At 40.6% G+C, this 21,464-nt stretch overlaps 1 protein-coding gene across 12 annotated transcripts in view; it reads left to right on the forward strand.

The window, feature by feature from the left end:
* SRGAP2 (SLIT-ROBO Rho GTPase activating protein 2) overlaps positions 1-21,464 on the forward strand; it is a 236,592-nt gene that overhangs the window by 121,735 nt on the left and 93,393 nt on the right. For all 12 annotated transcript variants that reach the window (XM_046680828.1, XM_046680830.1, XM_046680832.1 and 9 more), the window contains one exon: positions 784-946. In XM_046680828.1, coding sequence (XP_046536784.1) covers positions 784-946 — 163 coding nt within the window. The remainder of the gene's footprint in view (positions 1-783; positions 947-21,464) is intronic.

Below are 21,464 nucleotides of genomic sequence, written 5' to 3' on the forward strand. Positions count from 1 at the left end.
GTTCAGATGTGGTTTGTGCTCTTGGTTGTATGGGACAAGAGATAATGGCTCAATCAATGAAATCAAAACCCCCGTAGATGCATTCTGTGGGACTAAAAAGATTTTAGCATCTTTTCCCTGGCAGATGCCTCCAAAGCAGGCTTTGTTGACTCCTATGGTAGAGAAGTGTGTGAGGATGCAGTCTGCAGTGCTCACGTGATCTTATCTCTAGACAACAGCTCTAACTTTGGTCCCTAACCCTAGACACAAACCAAATGACTTAGTGGCTAAGGCGATGGACTTTGGAGTCAGGCAGCCTAGACCTGTTGTGTTCAGACAACACCGAACTGTGGTTCTCGTCCCTGACTCTCTCTTACTATCTCTGGGACTCGTCCTTACTAGTTGTAGGCAAATGACAGTCTCTCTAAGTTTCAGTTTTCTAACCAGTAAAATGGGGATAACGGTAGGTCATTTCTTACAACAAACGATGGAGCTTAGACGAGATAATGTCTATAAAGCCTGCACCAGGTTCCTAGAACACTGCCCATGCTCTACAGGTAATCCTGCTTCTCCTCTTCCTTTTTCTGTTTCCCTCTCCCAGCTCCCTCTCTCTCCTTCTCATTCTTATTTTCTCCACTGAGTTTTTAGAAAAAGAGAAAACTAGAGGTTCAAGCTTCAGGAAAGATACTGCTGTTTCCGATTTGGCTTTGATTGCTGTGATTTTGTGACATGGCCTTAGTCGTAGATGTTGGCCCTGGCTGCTTACCAACATTGATTTTTTTTTTTCTTGCTGTTTCTCTGCAGGAAGGATCAGAATGTTCTCTCTCCAGTCAACTGCTGGAATCTCCTCTTAAACCAGGTGAAGCGGGAGAGCAGGGACCACACCACCCTGAGTGACATCTACCTGAATAATATCATTCCTCGATTTGTCCAAGTCAGCGAGGACTCAGGAAGACTCTTTAAAAAGGTAAGTAGCTGTTTCTTGTCACAGAGATACTTGGATGGAGCAATGACACAATCTTGTGAATAAGAGAAAGAGTATCTTATTGGCACACCTGAAAGGCTTTCCATTGGTCATTCCCTACTATGTACTTGTGGAGAAAAAATATAGAATTGGCGTACTTTTCTTCCTTTCTCAGCTGAATGAATAGTAGCCTGAGAAAGTAGTGCTTTACAAGGTACAAGCCTGAGACCGGCAGCGTAATTCACGATCTGCATACATTAATAATGGCTGTGTTCGGTCTATTTCCCTCAGTGATTTGTGGATCTGCTTAGATTTGGGGACCTTTGATGTTGTTTCATGTTTTCCTCCTCCAGTTCATTTAGCAAATTCATGTATGTTTATGTTTTTGGTTTAGTTCTCTTTCCAAGTCCTCATCTGGGCCGAGGTGGACTCATGAACTCGGTTGCTCGTATCATGGCGCATCTGCGTCTTTAACCTTGGAGGCCTGAGTGCTTTCTGAAACTCACTTGTTGGTCACAGTTCCTTGGGTGTAAGCTGAAAAATTTGACCAAGGAAAAAACTCAAAATTAATTGTGATAATCTTAAGAAATTTATGCCAAATTCACCTTACCCATCAGCAGTGGAACTAGCCTCTTGGAAACTCAGGAACCTCTTTTCTAAGCTCTCTCAGCCTGAGCTCTCAATGGAGTCGTTTCTTCATGACTTTTGGTTACAAATGGTGGCAAAAGCCTCAACCGTGTTACATGATATACCATGTCTAATACTCAAGCTCAGACATCCCCAGAAAACTTCTTAGAAGGCAAATAATCTTCCCACAAGTTAGATATACAGAAGAAATATAAGGTATTTCGTTGGTTTCATATTTGGGAATTCATTGGTTTCCAGTTGACAAAATCCAGTGTTAAAATTTGAGGTTGGGAGAGAAAAGACTTCAATGAACAAGGCTGTGGTCGATAAGAACCATAGCTCTTGGTCAGTTTTCCAGTTCTTAACAGGAGGAAGTTTTCCAGACAGACCTCACTAGGTCTGGAGTTAGAGCCCGGTTTCTTCTGTTTATATCCGCATGAAAAAAGAAGTGATTTAGAATATTCCATCTACATAAGTGCATCTGTGAAGGGGCTTTCCCTGTGTCTTAAAGACAGGATATTAAGGGTCCAGTCATCCGACAGTGAAAAGAAGGGAGAGAAGGATAACTCCTCCCAGAGCTCACTGGCTATTTTTAGCGGCCCGGCTGTGCTCTGATTGGGGCCATCCTTCATTTAGGGTGAGGGTACTTTTCACCATCTCCTTGGTTTCCAGCATCTGCTCTGGCTCGCTTGTCATTAATTTGAAGTATTCTGCAACACTTGGTAATGTGTGTATGTGACTAAAATTAATGACTGTAGTTAATAATACTGTATTGAACACTGGAAATACGCTCCGAGAGTAGATTTCGGCTGCTCTTTTCACACACACAAAAAAGGTAACTATGTGAGGAGATAATATGTTAATTAGCTTGACCGTGGTAATCATTTCACTTTGTATATGTATGTATATCAAATTGTCATGTTGTACACCTTAAATATATACAATTTTTATTTAAGAAATTATTTAAAAACCTACTTAGGTGGGACTTTGACAGTAATCAGATACCACTTCAGCTCCTCTCTGTGACCTTGACAGCCCATTAGACTATCTCAAGAAGGAAAAGGTTGACTGATGATTTCCTCCTCCGTTTCTCTGTTCCTCTGAGAGAAAACTTCTGTGAGAGATGTTCAGCTATCTAGACTTCACTCAGTCTCCCAGCCCCCTTTTCTGCCAGCTTTAGAAGGTTCAAGAAAAACCAAACTGAGAGTCTTATAGCCCCTCCAAATCTCAGCAATCTTCATGCCGAAGACAGCCAGTTGTCAAAGCACAAGTATTCCTACTTCCTCAAGAACCGCTCACATTTCAGCCAAGGCCTGAGTGCAAGCCATGTGTGCAAGACATGGAGCATTTGCCCCTCCAGAAGGAAGATCCACCCATGGGTGATACTCCTGGTTAGGATCTCAGGGCGGATGTCCTTAAGCTGTGCATTTCTATGCTGGGGGTGTAAGGAAGACTTCCTAGTTACTCACAGGACTGTTTATAGGTTATATTTCATTGAAGAAAAGTGCACACTTGATAGGCTTACAGCTAAATGCATTTCTACAAGCTGAGCGCTCCTGGTGGACAGCTCCCAGATCAAGACAGAGTATTTCACTACTCCAGAAGCCCCTCTCATGCTCCCGTCTAGTCATCAGGGGCTTGGGAGGAGTCCGCCCCCAAGGATAACAACTGTCCTGACTTTGAACAACAGAGATTAGTTTTGGTTGGTTTCCTACTTTATATAAATAGAATCATACAGTGCGTATTCTTTTGTGTCTGGTTTCTCTCATTCAACGTTATGTTTGTGAGATTTATTCGTATTCTTGTATATAGTTGCAGATCATAGGACTTTCCCTTGACCTTTATAACTTTTTCTCTTTAACTTTGTAACTTTATAATCAATTAAATTATTATTGATTAGAGATGTGAATAGGATTGTTACATAGCCAATGCTTACTGTCCCACAGGGTGAATAATCTCTCTCTCTCCCTTGGGGTCCAATGTAGGCAGAGAACGCTGAGGTGGAAGCTGGCTTGGCTGATCTAAACAGTAGGTTAGTTCTGTTTTGGCTAGATGAGAACCTCCTTGCTTTCTAGTATTGGGCAAAGACGCATTCTCTCTCCGTACCTTAGTTTTTCAATCTCTTTTGTTTAGAATGTGTTGTTCATGAAGAATTAGAATCCCACTGGTTAAGTTACAGTGGTCAGGTAAGATATGTGAGGAATGTACCTGGCCGTGCTGTTGGTTGTGTGAAGCTTCCCGGAGCTTGCCGTGTGCCGTCCGAGCAGAAGCCCTTTTCCGAGTGACCCTTTCTCCTGGGCTCAGCTCTGCTAGTAGCTCTGAAGCCTTGAACAATTACTTCTCTCTTCTGTGCCTCAGTTCCCTGAAGTTTAAAAAAAGTATTTGGGCTGGATGATTTCCATGCTGCCTTCGAAATCTCATATACTGTAATTCTTTGATGACAAGGATATCCTACACTGGGGGCTTCCTTCTGGTTGTTGGGTGACCTTTGTTAAATGGTGATAGATAAATTGCAGTCCCCGAGATAAGGACAAACAAAAGTGGGTATGGGTTTGGAGAGGGGCCTAGCTTATGCAATTGAAGACCGAATTTCTTGAGAAATGAAGCATTGCTTCAGATGCTGTTATCTGTCATGGCCAGCAACCAAGAGATGCCAAACTGGAATCCAAATGTATAAATTAGATATACCTTTTACTTTACCTGTAAACTCGGTTCCAGCAGCAAAAGGAAAATCCACATTTCTCTGGAGATAGGCTTCAGAAAAGATACCTTTATTTCTGGTTCAGCTATGAACACCTATGAAAATCTACCTGAGTTTTGTGTGAATTTGAATTTATTTGTCACTGGCAAAAGTCACGAGTTTTCTTCCTTTTTAATTCTTTTTTTTTAATCTATAAAACTTGATGATTCACTGGCAAAGGTTGTGATAATCAAAACTAACATTTTTGAACATTTATGTGCCAGGTACAGTGTTAAGCACTTTATATGCATTGTCTTGTTTAATCGTTACAATAATTCTACAGGGTACTCACTGTTATTATCCCTGTTTTGTGAAGGAGGAAACTCAGGCTTAGAGAGATGAGGCAAAAAAGAGGTGAGGCTAGTATTTAAATCTGGTCATCTGGTGCTAGAACCCAGGTTTCCATTTCCATGTTCCATTAGGACTCTCTAGGTCTGGTGTGCAGAGTAGAGGGTATTCTGGGTTTTCTCACTCTTTTCTGTTGAATCCAGATGTTTCACTTAGTTACAGAATTAACCTAACCTTTTCCCTTGCACACAAACCTTTAAGGGGTATGGAGGTGTTGACCATCAGCATTGGGTTGTTTCTCCTACCTGGCGTCTGGGCAAGCAGCTGGAGGTTGGGAGTGAAATAGGGCAGTATATTTTTCTCCTCAGGGGCAGAATCTCTAGTAAGAGAGAAACAAAGACTCATTAAATGTGAGAACTGGCCAAAAATCTGGCCCACAGCTAATTCAGCTAATCTGTGGGTGTCAAGGTAGCTGCACAATTGGCCCCTCTATGCTGCTGAACCCCCGTAAGGGATGCTCCCTGCTGGCCCTCTGGTTTGTGGTTATGTGTGTGGGACATATTTTACATTTTGCATGAAGCCATGCTGGAGATTCCTTTAGCTAAATATAACGTCTAGAGAAAGTAGCCTCCTCTCCACAGCTTCGAAACAGACCCACTTTGTCTAGGGCTCCAGGGGAAATTGAGCCCATTTGGTGCTCCTGACATCTCCTTTCGTGTAATGAAAGCTCAGTCTGTCTAACCTCTGTTGGAACCAAGGTTTGGGCAAATATTATTGCTGCCAACTTCATTTGTTTAATGTGGTGGCTTCGAAAACGGTGGCCAAACGCTGCCAAGTCTTACTCCCAGCTCCATGTCATCTCTGTAAAAGGCATGTTCTAAAGAATCCCACTAAGGATAGAAATAATTTTTCTCACTTTTTCAGTTTAAACTGAAATAAACTTGGGTGTGCTTTTTCCCACAGGGGAGAGGACGATCCTCTTCTCTCTCCCTCCTTTCACTTAGCTGGAACACACAAAGTACTTCTGACATTGCTTTTCAACTCACTATTTCTAGCCCTTCACAGCTGCTCACACTTAGCCTTGGAAGCCAGTCAATTCAGACAGCCCTAAGACTCTCAATTGCATGCTGCTTTTTGCATTATTCCAGTTAACCAGACTCCTGTTTTACCTTTATTGCCCTATGGTTCTGTGGTGGAAAGTCAGGTTAAATTGGGAAAGCTAGGTCAGATTCCCAACAGACCAGCAGTGCTCAGCTTTGCCTGTGTGTGAGAGTCACTTGGGGAGTTAAAAAAAAATCTTAAAGATTTCTTAGGCTATAAAAGGCATGAACTATAAAAGAGAAAAACAGATAAATTGGACTTCATCAATTCTTGGACTTTTACTCTTGGAAAGATATTGATAAGAAAATGAAAGACAAGCCACAGACTGGGAGAATATATTTGCAATACATATAACTTAATACTGAGACAAACTACCCCAAATTTTGTAAATGGCAAACGGCTTTAATAGACGCTTCACTAAAGAAGGTATATAAATGGTCAATAAACACATGAAAAGATGCTCAGTATCGTTAATCATCAGGGAAATGCAAATTAAAACTATAAGGAGTTATGCTACATATTCACTAGAATGGTTAAAATTAAAAATACTGACAATACCAAGTGTTAATGAGGATGGATGGACTTCTTATATGTTGCTGGTAAGAATGTAAAATGGTACAACCATTTTAGAAAACAGTTTGGCCGTTTCTTATGAAGTTAAATATGTACTTACTGTATGACCCAGCAATTGTACATCTAGGTCTTTACCCAAGAGAAATAAAGACGTATATCTACACAAAAACTTGTACCTGAATATTCATAATAGCTTTTGTTGTAGGCTGAATAATGGTCCTCCCCAAAGATGTCCATGTCCTGATTCCTGGAACCTGTGAATGTTACCTTATCCATATGAGACTTTGCACACATGATGAATTTGAGGATCTTGTGATAGGGATATTATGCTTGGTTATCCAGGTGGGCCCTTTATGCAGTCAGTAGTGTCCTTATAAGAAGGAGGTGAAGGGAGATTACAGACAAAAGAGAAGAAGGCCATGTGATAGAAGCTGAGGGAAGCAGAGTCATAAAGAGAAGATGCTAGGCCACTGGCTTTGAAGATGGAGGAAGAGGCATGAGCCAAGGACTGCAGCTCTGGATGCTGGAAAAGGCAAGGAAGTGAATTCTCCCTGAGGCCTCCTGAGGGAATGCAGCCTTGCTGCCACCTTGCTTTCAGCTCAGTGAAATTGGTTTTGGATTTCTGACCTCTAGAACTATAAGAGAATAAATGCATGTTGTTTGAAGCCACCAAGTTTGCAGTAATTTGTTATAGCTGCCATAGCAATCCAGTATTTTATTCATAATAGCCAAAACTGGAAACAACCCAAATGTCCATCAACAAATGAATGGAAAAACATATTGTAGTGTATTCATATATGAATACTACTCAGCAATAAAAAGAAATGAAATGCTGATAGATAGATAAGGTAGATAAACTCCAAAAACATACTGATTAAAAGAAGCCAGACACAATGAGTACATTCTGTAATTCCACTTATATGAAATTTTAGAAAAGATAACTCTAATCTATAGTGATAGCAAGCCAATCAGTGATTGTCTTGGGGCCAGGGTCGGGTGAGGGGTTGACTGCAAACAGACACAAGGGACCTTGCGGGGTTATGGAAATGTTACATAGCCTTGATTATGGTAGTGGTTACATGAGTGTGTGCGTTTGTTAAAACTTATTGTATGGTACACTTAAAATGTGTTGGTTTATTGTATATAAATTATGTGAAATAAAGTTGATTTAAAAGATGATTTTAAAATGCCGTGCCAAGACCCCACCCCAGGGCAATTGAATCAGTCTCTGGAACGGGACCTAGGTGATTTTTGCACAGGGCCAGTATTCAGAACTACTACCGTGGATACTCTGGTTTCCATCTTGGGGAAACCCAAGAGCACAGAGGACATCTGGAGCTGTAGGATCCTGCCTGTCTGTGTGAGAGCCATGTTTGCCCCGTAGCAGACAAAGTTGAAGCGTCTAGGCAACCCATTGCTATTTCCCTACTTTATTCTTGGAGGGTGACAACGGGTAAATCTGGCTTCAGATAAATAAGTCACACTGCAAGAAGTGGGAGTTGCAGGAAGTGTTCTGAGGAAGAAATGTAAGAGGTTCAATTAAAACCCTTCTCCAGGGCCCTCAGTTAAACATGTCCTTTTCCCATTAGCAGATCGGTCACAAGAGAATTGCCATGACCAGTCAGAGTTCCTTTGGCACACAGGAAATGGGTCTGGCAGTAAAAGAGGAGAACAGAGATTTGAAACTAAACGCAGTACACGTTACCTACCTACCTGTTTATCCCCTTTGGATTGGGATAGGGTTTCCTATGGAGGCTTTGAGTCTAGCTGTTGGGCATGTGTGGGGAGAGAGGTGATGGTACTATAAGGAGGTATGTTCTGTGGTGGTGCTGTCGTAAATAAGAAAAGGAGAAGAAGTCACCCACAATGCTGGTAGAGTTGAATGTCCCTGGTAGGTACTGTAGATTGAATGAATGGAGAAGGAATGGATCTCCCAAGATTGTGTTCTTCCTTCTTGAGAAAGGGTTTAACTTGGAGACATCTTTGGCAGAAGGAGGAGATGTCTGATTCCCCTCCCTCTCTTCCTGCATCCACCCTCCCCGTCCTCACCGAGCTCAGTATCTGTTATTGATTGAATTTCCTCCACGTTATAACATGGTCACTAACACTGCGCACTAACCGTTGTGCGGTGCTTTACAGACAGCTGTTCCAGTTGCCCAATTTATCTTGTTGGTAGTAAAAATCTGTTCTGATTAATTGAGCTTTATTCTTTCATATCTGATGAAGAGATCCTCTTTAGAGAAAAGAATAGGATGTGAAGCCGAGCTTGTCTGAGGAGGGGATGGAAGGCTGCCAGGCACTTCAAAGGTATCTCTGCTGATAAGGGGCATCAGCTTTGCTGCCAAAGCCGGCACTGAGGGGAGCTTTGCAGCTAGCGCTGTTTGTGGTGTTTTAGCTTTGGTTTTTGTGACACCAGGTCAGCAGCATCTGTATCCTCTCCCTTGGAGCTTCTCTCTGGGTGGTCCAGACTTTTTTGGGGCTTAGGAAGATTCAGCTCAGAGGGAATGTGTGCATCAAAGATATCTGCATTCTTTTGCTTCAGTTAGTTTATATCTTTGTATTTTTGGTCTTTTAGTTCTTGAGTATCTATCTGCCTTTTCTAAAAGAGCCCAAGGTGCTGTGTTTAGAACATTCAAAGGTATAGTGGTACTTCAATCTTTATGAATCAAGGGATGATTACAAGAATCTGAAAAAGAAAAATTAAAAATATGGAGTATGGGAAAGAGAGGTATAGTGGACAGAAAACAAAAGTGTCCAAATGCAACCTTGTGTAAACTAGAAACTAGAAAGCTATGCTGTCAGTAGGTATGTTAGTGATCACTATACAGACAGTATTATGCTAGATGCAAAAAAGAGCTTAAAATCAAATTGAGGAGGGAGATTTACCCCCCCAGGAGCTTAGGGCTTTTCAGTCCACTTAGGGCTCCCAAAACTTCCTGTGGGATGATGATGACAACAATAATACTAATAACAAGCTTTCATAAAATGCCTATTATAAATATTATACACTTTAGTAGGCCCTAAATGTATGTTTTCTCTAATTTTTTCATGTTTTTTGCGGTTTTTTTCCCTTAACTTTTTAAAACTATGTAATTAGCATCCAATAAAGGAAAGGATATTGCCAGTAGCCCACAAGCCACCCTTTTGCCCCCTTCCATTCAGTACCCCCCGAAAGGTAGCCAGTATCCTGACATCTGGCACAATATAAGCAGTTGCCAGTTTTTTTTTAATGTTATATAAATGGAATCATGTGCTATTCTTTCAACAATTTAAATGTGTCATTCTTTTGTTTCCTGGCCCCTGTTGTTTCTAATGAGCAACCAGCTGTAACTCTAATTGTTGTTTGCTTGTATTTAATGTTTTGGGGGTTTTAGGGACTGCTTTTAGTGCTTTTTCTTTGTCTTTGGTTTTTAGCAGTTTGACTGATGAGTCCGTGTGATTTTCATTGTATTTATTTGACTTGGATAAGTACAATATCCAAATATCCTGGATCTGTGGGTAGTGTTTTTTCTTCAATTTGGGAAAATTTCTGGCACATATTTTTCTGTCCCATTTTCTCTTCTTGCCTTGACTCCAACTGCACGTTTGTCAGGCTGCTTGGTACAGCCCCGCAGGTCATTGAGGCAGGTTTTTTGTGTGTGTGCTTCAGTTTAGATGATTTCTAAAGTTCCCCAGTCCTTTCTTTTGTTGTGTCCAATCTGCTATTAATACCATTCAATAAATTTTTTAATTTCAGGTGTTGTGTTTTTTAGTTTTATGATTTCCATTTGGTTCTTTTTCAGTTTCCATATAACTCCTGAAATTTCTCCTCTCTCCACTCGTTATTTTTAAAACATATTTGGCAATTATTTAAAGAGTCGTAGCTGCTCTTTTCAATGTCTGCATCATCTGTGGTTCTGTTTCTATCTATTGATTGTTCTCTTGACTGTGGAACACATTTCTTTATTTTTTCACATCTGCTAATTTTTTATGACACATTGTACATTCTAGATGGTGCACTGTAGGCATTCTACATGTGCTTATCCTCCCCTGACGAGTGTGAAGCTTTACTTTAGTGGGCGGTTAAACTCCTGGTTCATGACCTTGAACTTGTGGGGAACGGGTTTTACGCTTTGTTAAAGTGGGTCTACTTTGGTTTTACCCTTAGTCCTGGAAAGTACTCTATACACTTAAGGCTTGATCTTTCTGGGGTTTCCAGGGAAGGCCCAGGCTGTTTATCAAACCCCTCTAACTTGGCAGGCTTTGAGCTCCAAGTTCAGCCTCCCCTACAGTGGGCAGCAGCTAGGATGACCAGTGGTCCCGGTTTCCCTGGGGCTGAACAGGTTCCTGGGGCATGAGAATTTCAGTTTTCTCCATTCTACTGTCGATGGCATTTGTATAGCTTCATGTTTGAGGCTATTATGAATAATGCTGCTATGAACATTATATTGGAAGGTTCTTTTCCTTCCCATTGTATAGTCGAGAAAATTAAAGCTCACATTGGTAAAATACTCTTCTGTAAGACCAAGAAGTTGGTGACGTTGGAATTTGAATTCCCATGTTCTTTCTATTATATCACCCTACCACCTGTGTTTCACGTTTCACGTTTCAGGATTTATAGGTGGTGAACCTGGTCACAAACTGAGCTCTAAGGATAGTGCATTCAAAACCTGCTTCTCTCTCTTTCTCCCCTCATCCCTTTTCTTTCTCTCTCTTCCTCTCCCCCTCCCTTTTCTCTGCCTATCCTTGTCCTGTTACTTTTTCTCCTCTCTTCCTCCCTGCTCTCAATTCTTTTGAATAAACTTTTTAAATTTTATAGTTCATGTGCTTTGTAGAGAATTAGAAAATAGAGGAAGCAAAAACATAATAAAAAAACCAAATCGTATTGTACATACTATTGTGTAATCTGTTATTTTAGTCAAGCTCTTCACTTTCCCATCTTAGTAAATTTTCATCTCATCGGATACCCAGGCTATGTAAACATTTCCCTAATTGTCCTTGACAACTCGTTTGCCCAGGCCAGTATCTAACGCACACTGGTTTTCTCTCCCTGAGTCTCCTCTGCTCTAGTACTGTTCCTTTTCCGTAACACTGATTTGTTGAATAGACCAGACCAGCTGTCCTGCAGATTGTCCCACCTTCTAGATTTGTCTGGTTGCTTCCTTGTGTTGTTGTTTAACTTCTTCCTGTATCCTCTGTATTTCCTGTAAATTGAAAGTTGGTTCTAAAGGCCAAATCTATTCAAATTATATATTTTTGACAATGCATAATAGGTGATGTTGGTTACTTCATGTTGCATCATGTCAGGAAATGCATAATATCTAGATAGCCCACCAAAAGTGATACCAATATTGATTTCCCCAGATTAGGGTGATGACAGTCTGAACCCTCTGTATGGTGTTGTCATACAAATGTTGGGTGCCAGCCCATTCAGTCATTCATCTGATGATTTTAACATCAATGATAATTCTAGCCAAGTTACTTTTCATCGTCTCTGTACCTCTTATCCTTGACCACGATGCCTCTCTGAGAAAAGAAGACGATAATTAATACAACTCATCAGGCACCATGTGAATAGACAGTAGTTTGTAAAAACTTATTACTCCTGGGAGAGACTACACTAATGGTGTGGGAAGCTGACTAGGTACCAATATTTTATTATAAGATTCACAGCAATAATAAAAATAATAATTCTAGCTAATACTAAATGAGTGCTAACCATGCCCAGGGACTATGTTAAGTACTTTACATGTATGAACCTATTTAATCATCACAACGACCTTTTAAGATGGGTACTGGTTTTATCATCTCCATTTATAGATAAGAACATGGGCAGAGGGGTTAAGCTCTTGACTCAAGTTATACAGCTGGTTGGTGGCCAAATCGGGATTTGAACCTAGGCAGCCTGCCGCCCCTGCGTCATCCTTTCACATCACCATGTTCTGCTGCCTCGCATTTTAGAAAGGTTGCAGTCATTCTATTGGTAAGCCAAAGGGCCAGTGCTTCTGCAAGGAATTAACGGCTTGTGCATTCTGCAGTCGTACGTTTAGATGCTTCTGCCAGGCCAGTATTTCCATTGTGCTATTCTGATTCAGCTTCTTGCCCAGCTTGTCCAGACAGAGTAGGCATCTTTGATTTCAGCCTGCCTTCTTGCAGGACTGGCTTCTTTTGATTCTCCTATTTATCGTTGTCAAGAGTTTTCCTTTGCATTTCTCCCTTTGAATTCATGCTTGTCTGAGCGTGAATTTTATTTAAAATGAGAAAGAAATTAAATTCTCCTTCTTTTGAGATAGGATCTTCAGTTTTTCCATGCTCTTCTTCTTTCCTTCAAGAGAGATACTGGACTTTCTCATCTTTTGGTTTTTCTGCCTTATCCTACCTTTGTTTGTTTTCAGGCTCAGCTCTTGGGTTGGTTTGGTTTGTTTCCTTCTTTTACTCCCTGCTGCACAAATCATTTGGGTCTGTATCCAGCTTTTCCTAATGTTTACTCAACATGAAACTTCCAGTTATAGTTTAGTTGTAGTTGTCTGCGCTAATTCCTGTCTTCAGGAGACCACAGGAACCTAGGCGCATCTCTCCTTGTGGTCTCAAGTGCTGCTGGAATCATCCTCTTGGTGAACTAAGTGGTTATTATTAAGGCCAAGGGACAGGACTGAGAAGTGACATTTCCTGTTTTTATTTTCTGTTTCCTTTGATTTTAAAGCAAATAAAAAAATGCTGTAGCTTAGATTCTTTTCAATTGTAGAAGTAATACATGTTTTTTCAAGATATTGTGGGGAAATCAAAAATAATAAAAAGAAAATAATGATTACTTAGAATTAGTGTTAACATTTTGGTGTATTTCCTTCCAATCTTCTTTTCTTTGCACACTTTTCTTTAGACAATTAGGATTGTATTGTATATTAAATTATGTGTAATTTTTTCATTTAACATTTTTTGTCAGCGTTTTTCCATATCATTACATCTTCTTTAAAGATGTTGTTTTTATTTTTTTGTTTATTGTGGTATAATTGACTTACAGTATTGTGTTAGTTTCAGGTGTACAATATAATGATTCGACATTTGTATACATTGTGGAATGGTCACCATAATAAGTCTAGTTACCGTCTGTCACCTTTCAAAGTTAATACAATATTATTGACTCTGTTCTCCAGGCTGTAGATTACATCCCCATGACTTATTTATTTTATAACTGGAAGTTTGTACTTCTTAATCTGCTTCGCCCATTTCACCTCCCCACCAACTCCCCTCCCCTTTGGCAACCACCAGTCTGTTCTCTGTATCTATGAGTCTGGGTTTTGTTTTGTTTTGTTTCTCTTGTTTATTAGATTTCACACATAGGTGAAAGCATGTAGTATTTGTCTTTGTCTGCTTAGTTCACTTTGCATAATACCGTCTAGGTCCATCCATGTTGTCACAAATGGCAGGATTTCATTCTTTTTTATGGCAGAGTAGTATTACAATGGATAAAGAAGATGTGGTGTGTATATATATAAATATATATATATATATATCTTCTTTATCCATTCATCTGTTGATGGACACTTAGGTTATTTCCAAGTCTTGGCTATTGTGAATAATGCTGTAATGAACATAGGGGTGCATGTATCTTTTCAAATTAGTGTTTTTGTGTTCTTCAGTTGGATATCCAGCAGTGGAATTGCTGGATGAAATGGTAGCTCAATTTTTAATTTTTTGAGGAACTTCCATACTATTTTCCATTAGTGGCTGTACCAATTTACATTTCCACCAAGAGTGTGCAAAGGTTCCTCTTCATCCACATTCTTACTGGCACTTGTTATTTCTTGTCTTTTTGATAAAAGCCATTCTGTCAGGTGTGAGGTGGTATCTCATTGTGGTTTTGATTTGCATTTCCCTGATGGTTAGTGATGTTAAGCATCTTTTCATGTGCCTGTTGGCCATCTGTATGTCTTCTTTAGAAAAATGTCTCTTCAGGGCCTCTGCCCATTTTTAATCAGATTATTTTTTTTGTTATTAAGTTATATGAGTTCTCTATATATTGTAGATATTAACCCCTTGTTGGATGTATGATTTACAAATATTTCTCCCATTCAGTAGGTTGCCTTTCATTTTGTTGATGGTTTCCTTCACTCTGCAGAAGCTTTTTAGTTTGATGTAGTCCCACTTGTTTGTTTTTGCTTTTGTTTTCCTTGCCTTTGGAGGCAGTTTCAAAAAGACATCACCAAGACCGACGTCAAGGAGCCTACCACCTATGTTTTCTTCTAGTTGTTTTATGGTTTCAGATCTTACATTCAAGTCTTTAATCCGTTTTGAGTTAATTTTTGTGTATGATGTAAGATAGTGGTCCAGTGTCATTCTTTTGCATGTGGCTGTCCAGTTTTCCCAACACTATTTATTGAAGAGACTGTCCCTTCCCCATTGTATATTCTTGCCTCCGATGTCACAAATTAATTGACCATATATGCGTGGGTTTGTTTCTGGACTCTGTTTTCTGTTCCGTTGATCCATGTGTGTGTTTTTATGCCAATACCATACTGTTTTGATTTATATAGCTTTGTAATATAGTTTGAAATCAAGGAGTGTGATGCCTCCAGCTTTGTTCTTCTTTCTCAAGATTGTTTTGGCTCCTCTGGCTCATTTGTGTTTCCATATAAATTTTAGAATTATTTGCTCTAGTTCTATGAAAAATGCCATTGGGATTTTGATAGGGATTGCATTGAATCTGTAGATTGCTTTGGGTATTATGGGCATTTTAACAATATTAATTCTTCCAATCCATGAGCATGGGATATCTTTCCATTTATTTGTGTTGTCTTCAGTTTCTTTCACCATTGTCTTCTAGTTTTCAGTGTATAAGTCTTTCACCTCCTTGGTTAAATTTATTCCCAGGTATTTTATTCTTTTTGATGCAATTGTAAGTGGGATTGTTTTCTTGATTTCTCTTGCTGATAGTTCATTATTAGTGTATAAAAATGCAGCAGATTTTTGTATATTAATTTTGAATCCTGTAACTTTACTGAATTCGTTTATTAGTTCTAATAATTTTTTGGTGGAGTCTTTAGGGTTTTCTCTATACAGTATGTCATTTACAAATAATGACAGTTTTACTTCTTCCTTTCCAATTCGTATGCCTTTTATTTCTTTTTCTTGCCTAGTTGCTGTGGCTAGGACTTCCAACACCATGTTGAATAAAAGTGGGGAGAGTAAGCATCCTTGTCTTGTTCCTGATCTAAAAACATTGTTTTTATTGACTATACAGCATTCTATCTTCTGGTTATCCCACAGCTTCTTCATACATTTCTTAGGGTTCTTTGACTCTGTTGTCTTGACTATGTACTGGAGCATGTTCTAGTACGTCCAGAAGTGATCCAGAATTTCATTGGCATCATCTTAGAAGTCACTTGTTTTGGGGTGTCTGAGTGGTCTGTGCTTTCATTTGGAAATACCCTACTTCCATTTGATATAAGGCAAGGAGAGAGGGTTTCCCTCCCTTCTTCTTTCCCTTTTTTCTTCCTCTTCTATCTCCTTTATTGTCTCTGAGTTCAGGTGGGAATCTAAACCTCAGAGCTATGCCTGAGCCTGGGCTCTGATGGGTTCAGTGGAGTTCTTTCACCATGCTCAGTTTCAGTTTCCTCATCTTTGCACTGAAGAAAATTACTCGTTCCCTCACTCTTCCTTCCCAGTATGTTCTAGAAATTAGTAAAACTTAAGAAGAAAGTGATCTGCAATTATTAAAAAGACAAAAGGTAAAAATGTTGGTGAGGGTGTGGAGAAAAGGGAACCCTTAAACACTGTTGGTGAGGATATAAATTGATATAGCCACTATGAAAGACAGTATGCCAGTTCCTCAAAAAATTAAAAATTGAACTACCATGTGATCCAGCAGTTCCACTCCTGGCTATATATCCAAGGAGTTGAAATCAGTATCCAAAAAGATATCTGCACTCTTGTGTTCATTGCAGCATTATTCACAATAGCCAACATATAGAAACAAGCAGATGTCCTTCAGTGAATGAGTGGATAAAGAAAATGTGATATATGTATATGCAATGGAATACTATTCAGCCATAAAAAAGAAGGAAATCTGGCCATTTGTGACGAGATGGATGAACCTGAAGGGCATTATGCAAAGAGAAATAAGCCAGACACAGAAAGAAAATACAGTATGACATCACTTATATGTGGAATGTGAAAAAAAAACCCACTAATTTCATAGAAACAGAATAGAACGGTGATTGCTTGAGGCTGGGGGAGGGGGAAATGGGGCAATGTGGTCAAAGAGTACACATTTTCTGTTGTAAGAAAAAGTTCTGAGGATCTAATGTACAGCATACAGTTAATAATACGGTATTATGTACTTGAAAGTTGCTGAGAGTAGGTCTTAAGCACTCTCACCACACAAAAAATAGAGTTAACTATGTGAGGTAATGGATGTGTTAATTATCTTGATTGTGGTAATTATTCCACAGTGTATATGTATATCAAATCATCACGTTGTACACTTTAAAGATATACAATTATGGGGCTGGCCCCGTGGCCGAGTGGTTAAGTTCACGCACTCTGCTGCAGGTGGCCCAGTGTTTCGTCGGTTCGAATCCTGGGTGCGGACATGGCACTGCTCGTCAAACCACGCTGAGGCAGCGTCCCACATGCCACAACTAGAAGGACCCACAACGAAGAATATACAACTATGTACCAGGGGGTTTTGGGGAGAAAAAGGGAAAAATAAAATCTTAAAAAAAAAAAAAGATATACAATTATATTTGTCATTTCTTCCTCAGTGAAGGTAAGAAAAGCAAGTGATGTGCAGAGCTTGGTGTGTTCATGGAGAAGAGTGTGCACCTTGGGCCTCCTCCCCGCTAGGGGGTCTTTGTCTCTCTAGCTGGTCTTTGTTAGCAGTGTGTTATCACATAGGGTAGAAGGGAAGTACAGACGGCAAACTGGGAGATCCAGTCTCCAGCTTTAATCAGCTCTTCTCCAAAGCCAAGATAATCTAAGCCTTCTGCCCACATAAGCATCACATCCTTTCCTGCCTTGCCTCTTCCCATGACCTTCTTTTCCTTTTGATGTTCATTTTGAGGGTGGAGAGTAGAAAAAATCCTTCTCTTTTTGCAGCTCTCTGAGTCAGTGGCCTTTCTGGGCATTTGAGTTCTTAGGCAGGAAAACTGCATAGCCCACCTGATTCTTCTTTCAGGGGCTCTTTAAAAAGAAAAGAAAAGGAGCACTGCTTTATTTAAATCCAAGAGCGTAAGTACCACTACCATTTCCTTCAGTTCAACTTCAATCAAAATATTATTTGATTGCCTGTAGTTGCCCAGTATTCAAATACTGGGTACTATAAAAGGGCTGCAGGGCAAGCTTAAAACATGATTTAAGACCTTAGATTTCTTACATCTCAGTTGGATAGATAAGCCATAGACTCCAGAAGCAGGTTACAACTTAAGACATCAACTTAATGAGTGGTACAGATAATTAGTTGTCTATAGGACTTTGGAAAAGGAACAGATCTGTGAGAGGTGAGTCAGGCAAGCTTCATAGAGGGGAAAGAATTGGGTTGATGTTCTTTTAATTATATGCTGCCAGGATTCTTAATTATCCATCCATTTCTTATCTTATGGAAATATCTTTTGAATATTTCCATATTATCTGGTGCCAACTTCCTCTCCTGCCTCTTTGTCCCCATTAGATCAGTCTGACAGCAGCAAAGGCTTCCTCTTGGCCAGCAGTGGGAGAAATATGTGGGATGAGCTTGGAGCCCGAGTGTGGCGAGCTTTGAATGCTAGCTCGAGTTCGAGCTACTGGTCAAAGAGACCCATTGACCATTTTAGGTAGGGCAGTGAAATATTGAAAACTGTGATTTATAGTGGCTTTGGTGGCAGTATTCAGTATGGTTTAGGGTGAAAGAAATTATTTGGGAGCCTACTACAACAACTCGGGGATAATAGAAACCAGTTCTTGGATAATGGCAATGGGAACTGAAAGAATGAGATTTACTAAGAGGCAAGGAAGGAAATTAAAATAGTACCAAGTGACCTAACATAAGGTGAAAGGAAGTAAATGCTAGAGAGGAATCAAAATTCATTTAGTAATTCAACAAAGTTTACAGTGTGCCTCTCATGTTCCAGGCACCACGGTAGGCACCATAATACAGCAGATTACAAAACAGAAAAAGTCCTTGGCTGCATGGAGGATATTCTGGTTGGAGAAACAGACAATATACAGATAAACCAGAAGACGTATAATATATCAGGTGATGATAAAATAAAGCAGGGTAAAGAGGATGAAAGTGCTTGGGGATATTGCTGTTTCATATAGGATGGTCGGAGAAGGATTCATTGATAAATTGGCATTTGAACCAATTCTCGAAGGAAATGAGGGATTTTGCTGTTTAGCTCCCTGAGAAAGGTATTACACGCAGAGGAAACAGCACTTCTAAGGCCATGAGATGGGAGTGTGCTTGTCTGGTTAGAGAAACAGCAAGAAGGCCTTGCACAAAGTGGTCAAGAAGAGTGGTAGGAAATGTGGCTGAGGAATGGGGGCAGGCTGCATCAGGAAGGGCCTTGGAGACCACTGGAGAGCCATACAAGGATTTGGGACAGAGGAATGATACAATCTGAACTCCTGTTTAAATAGGATTATTCTGGCTTCTGTGCTAAGAGAGGACTGAAAGAGGAGCACAATGGGAGCAGGAAAGGCAGACCAGTTAAGGAGGCTTGTATGACTATTTCAGGCAGGAGTTGGTGGATTGGAATAGGGTAGTAGATGCGGAGATCGTGAGAGGTGGTCAGATTCTAGAATGTATCTTGAAGATGGAGTCAACAGGATTTGCTTCTGAATTGAATGTGGCATGTGAGGAAGAGAGGAGTCAAAGATGACTCCAAGCATTTGGCCTGAGCGATTGCAAGTTGGAATTGCCATTTACTGGGAGAAGTATGTGAAAGAGGCACTGATTTTAGTCCAGCCCTGTAATTAGTGAAGAGTCTAAGAGCCAGCAAGCAGTGACTTGCCCTAGGTCACCCAGGTAGGTAGTAGCAGAGGTGGGACCTAACGTACCAGGTCTTCTAACTTTTATCCGGTGCTCTCTCCAGAACATGGCAGCACACTTCCTGAGTTCAGTTTTAGACATAGCAAAGTCAAGGTTTAGCAGGGGGTAGGGCTGGAAGGGAGATCTGAAAATTAACCACATAAAAAACTGATAGTTGAAGCCATGAAAGTGAGTATTCAGAGAAAAGAACAGTTGAGACCTAGAGAGAGGACTTTGACGAGCCAGCAAAGAGGAGAGAAGAGCAAATGAAAATGGGCAAAAGGAAAATGAGAATAACCTGGCTCCTAGACCCTCGGTGGGAAGAAGACAACTCAATCGGAGGTACTCTGAAGGGGTCAGGAAGGGTGGATCTGAGCAAATGCCGTGAGATTTGGGTTGGGGAATCTTGGGAAACTGGTGTTCTCAACAGAACCTCCACTCAGTTTTTAAACGCTTCTCTTATCCTTTCAGCTAACAGTGAGAAGGACTACATCCGCACAAGCCTGAGACAGGGAGTTAAAAAATCCCTTCCAACTCTAGCAGTGCCTTCTTGTGAGCCTTACACAAGGATTGACCTTCCCAGACCTCTTTGTGCCCGTCTGTAAACTGAGTGAGAAGCATCTTTTTGCCCACTTTGCCTCTTGGAAATGACGTGAGGATAACTATGAGAAAGGATATGAAACTGCTTTAGAAGAGAAATGTTACACAAGTCAAGATGCCCTTTTCTAGTTGACTTTAACAAGTTTTTAGAATTTTAAAAAAATTCTTGATAGAGTCATGGAAAACTTTGCATTAGGGATACATTAAATGCGGAACACTTGACCAATAAAATAGATATTTCTCTTTGAAACAACAATGTATTTCAGTATCATTTTGATTAAATCTTGCTTAATTGCTATGTCCATTAGATTTATATCACATCCTGCCTGGGTTTTTCAATTTAATTTAATTTAATTTTGTAGTCACTGTTACCCTAACTACAAAAGACTCCCCCTGCCCCCAAGGCCACACAGGTTTTCAAGCGTTCGTAGGTTAGCATCCATCCCTCCGATGAAACACAGGGCGAGGTTTTCCATGCTGAGTTCTTGAGCAGTCTGTCTGTTTCCGAGCGTAGGCTGAAGCCCCAGTGGAGTTTGATTTTGTCCTTCCGGTCCCCTTCACATAACAGTATATGAAGAGCAGGAATGGAAATTAATTGTACCTGCTGGCATTATTAAAGTCATCAGTGCGTCGTATCCTCTCCTGGGCCAGGGAGATTAGAGAGGGTGTTGTAATCAGAGCAGATGATTTCTGACACCCGGGATGAGCTTCCTCCCCAGGTTAGATGTAAGGATGTGATCTGAGCTTGTTGCCTCCGGCCTGATACCACATAGCTTGGGGCTATGCAGAGTCTCTGCCTCATCCTCCCGCCAGCCCTGGAGGAAAGCCAGGCTCCTGCTCTCTCTGGATCAGAGGTCTCTTAGGTAGAAAATCAGGCCTCCTCATTGAAGACTAGTGTATTCCAGCTGCTCATTCCTGAGCAAGATGCAGTCAGGTGTCGGTTAGGTCGGGGCCGAGAGTCACACCTTGTTCGGGTTCAACCTGAATGAAAGAAAGAGTTGCGGTGCTGCTCCCTGGTGATTCAGTTCATTAGCAAGCATTAATCACCGCTTTCCCCAAGCACCACGCCAGGCCCAGACAGTCTGCCTGCATGCGTGCTGTGGTCTTTGTTGGTTTAGAGGAGAGAGGCCCCTCTTGTAGTTTATGAACCAAAAAAAGCCCCTGATCTGGGAGTGAGGGTCTTGTCCCAGCTTTCACACTGACTCACAGTACGACCTAACTTCTTAACCTGCCTAGAACTTGGTTTTTTAATATGTAAAATGAGAGTTTGGACTAATCTTTCTAAGATTTCTCCCTTAAATTCTGTAATTATGTGCAGGAATTTTTATGAAAGTACTTGGTAAACCATTAAACACTCTACAGATGTGGGGTATTACGGTAGTTCTTAGTATAGACAGTGTGTTCACTCCACACATAGTTATTGAGTTCTGACTCTGCGTGACACATTGCCAGGTACAAGGAAGGTGGCATGGTATGGCCCCTGACCTGAGCACAGACTAGTGGGAGAAACAGACATACAAATAAGCAGTGATAATACAGTGTAATAATGGGTTCTTCCGTGGAGGAAAGCACGAGGTGAGGTGTGCCTTGTGAAGTCCTTTCAATCT

The sequence above is a fragment of the Equus quagga genome, chromosome 13 (genome assembly GCF_021613505.1).
Source record: "Equus quagga isolate Etosha38 chromosome 13, UCLA_HA_Equagga_1.0, whole genome shotgun sequence".
NCBI classification, from domain to species: domain Eukaryota; kingdom Metazoa; phylum Chordata; class Mammalia; order Perissodactyla; family Equidae; genus Equus; species Equus quagga.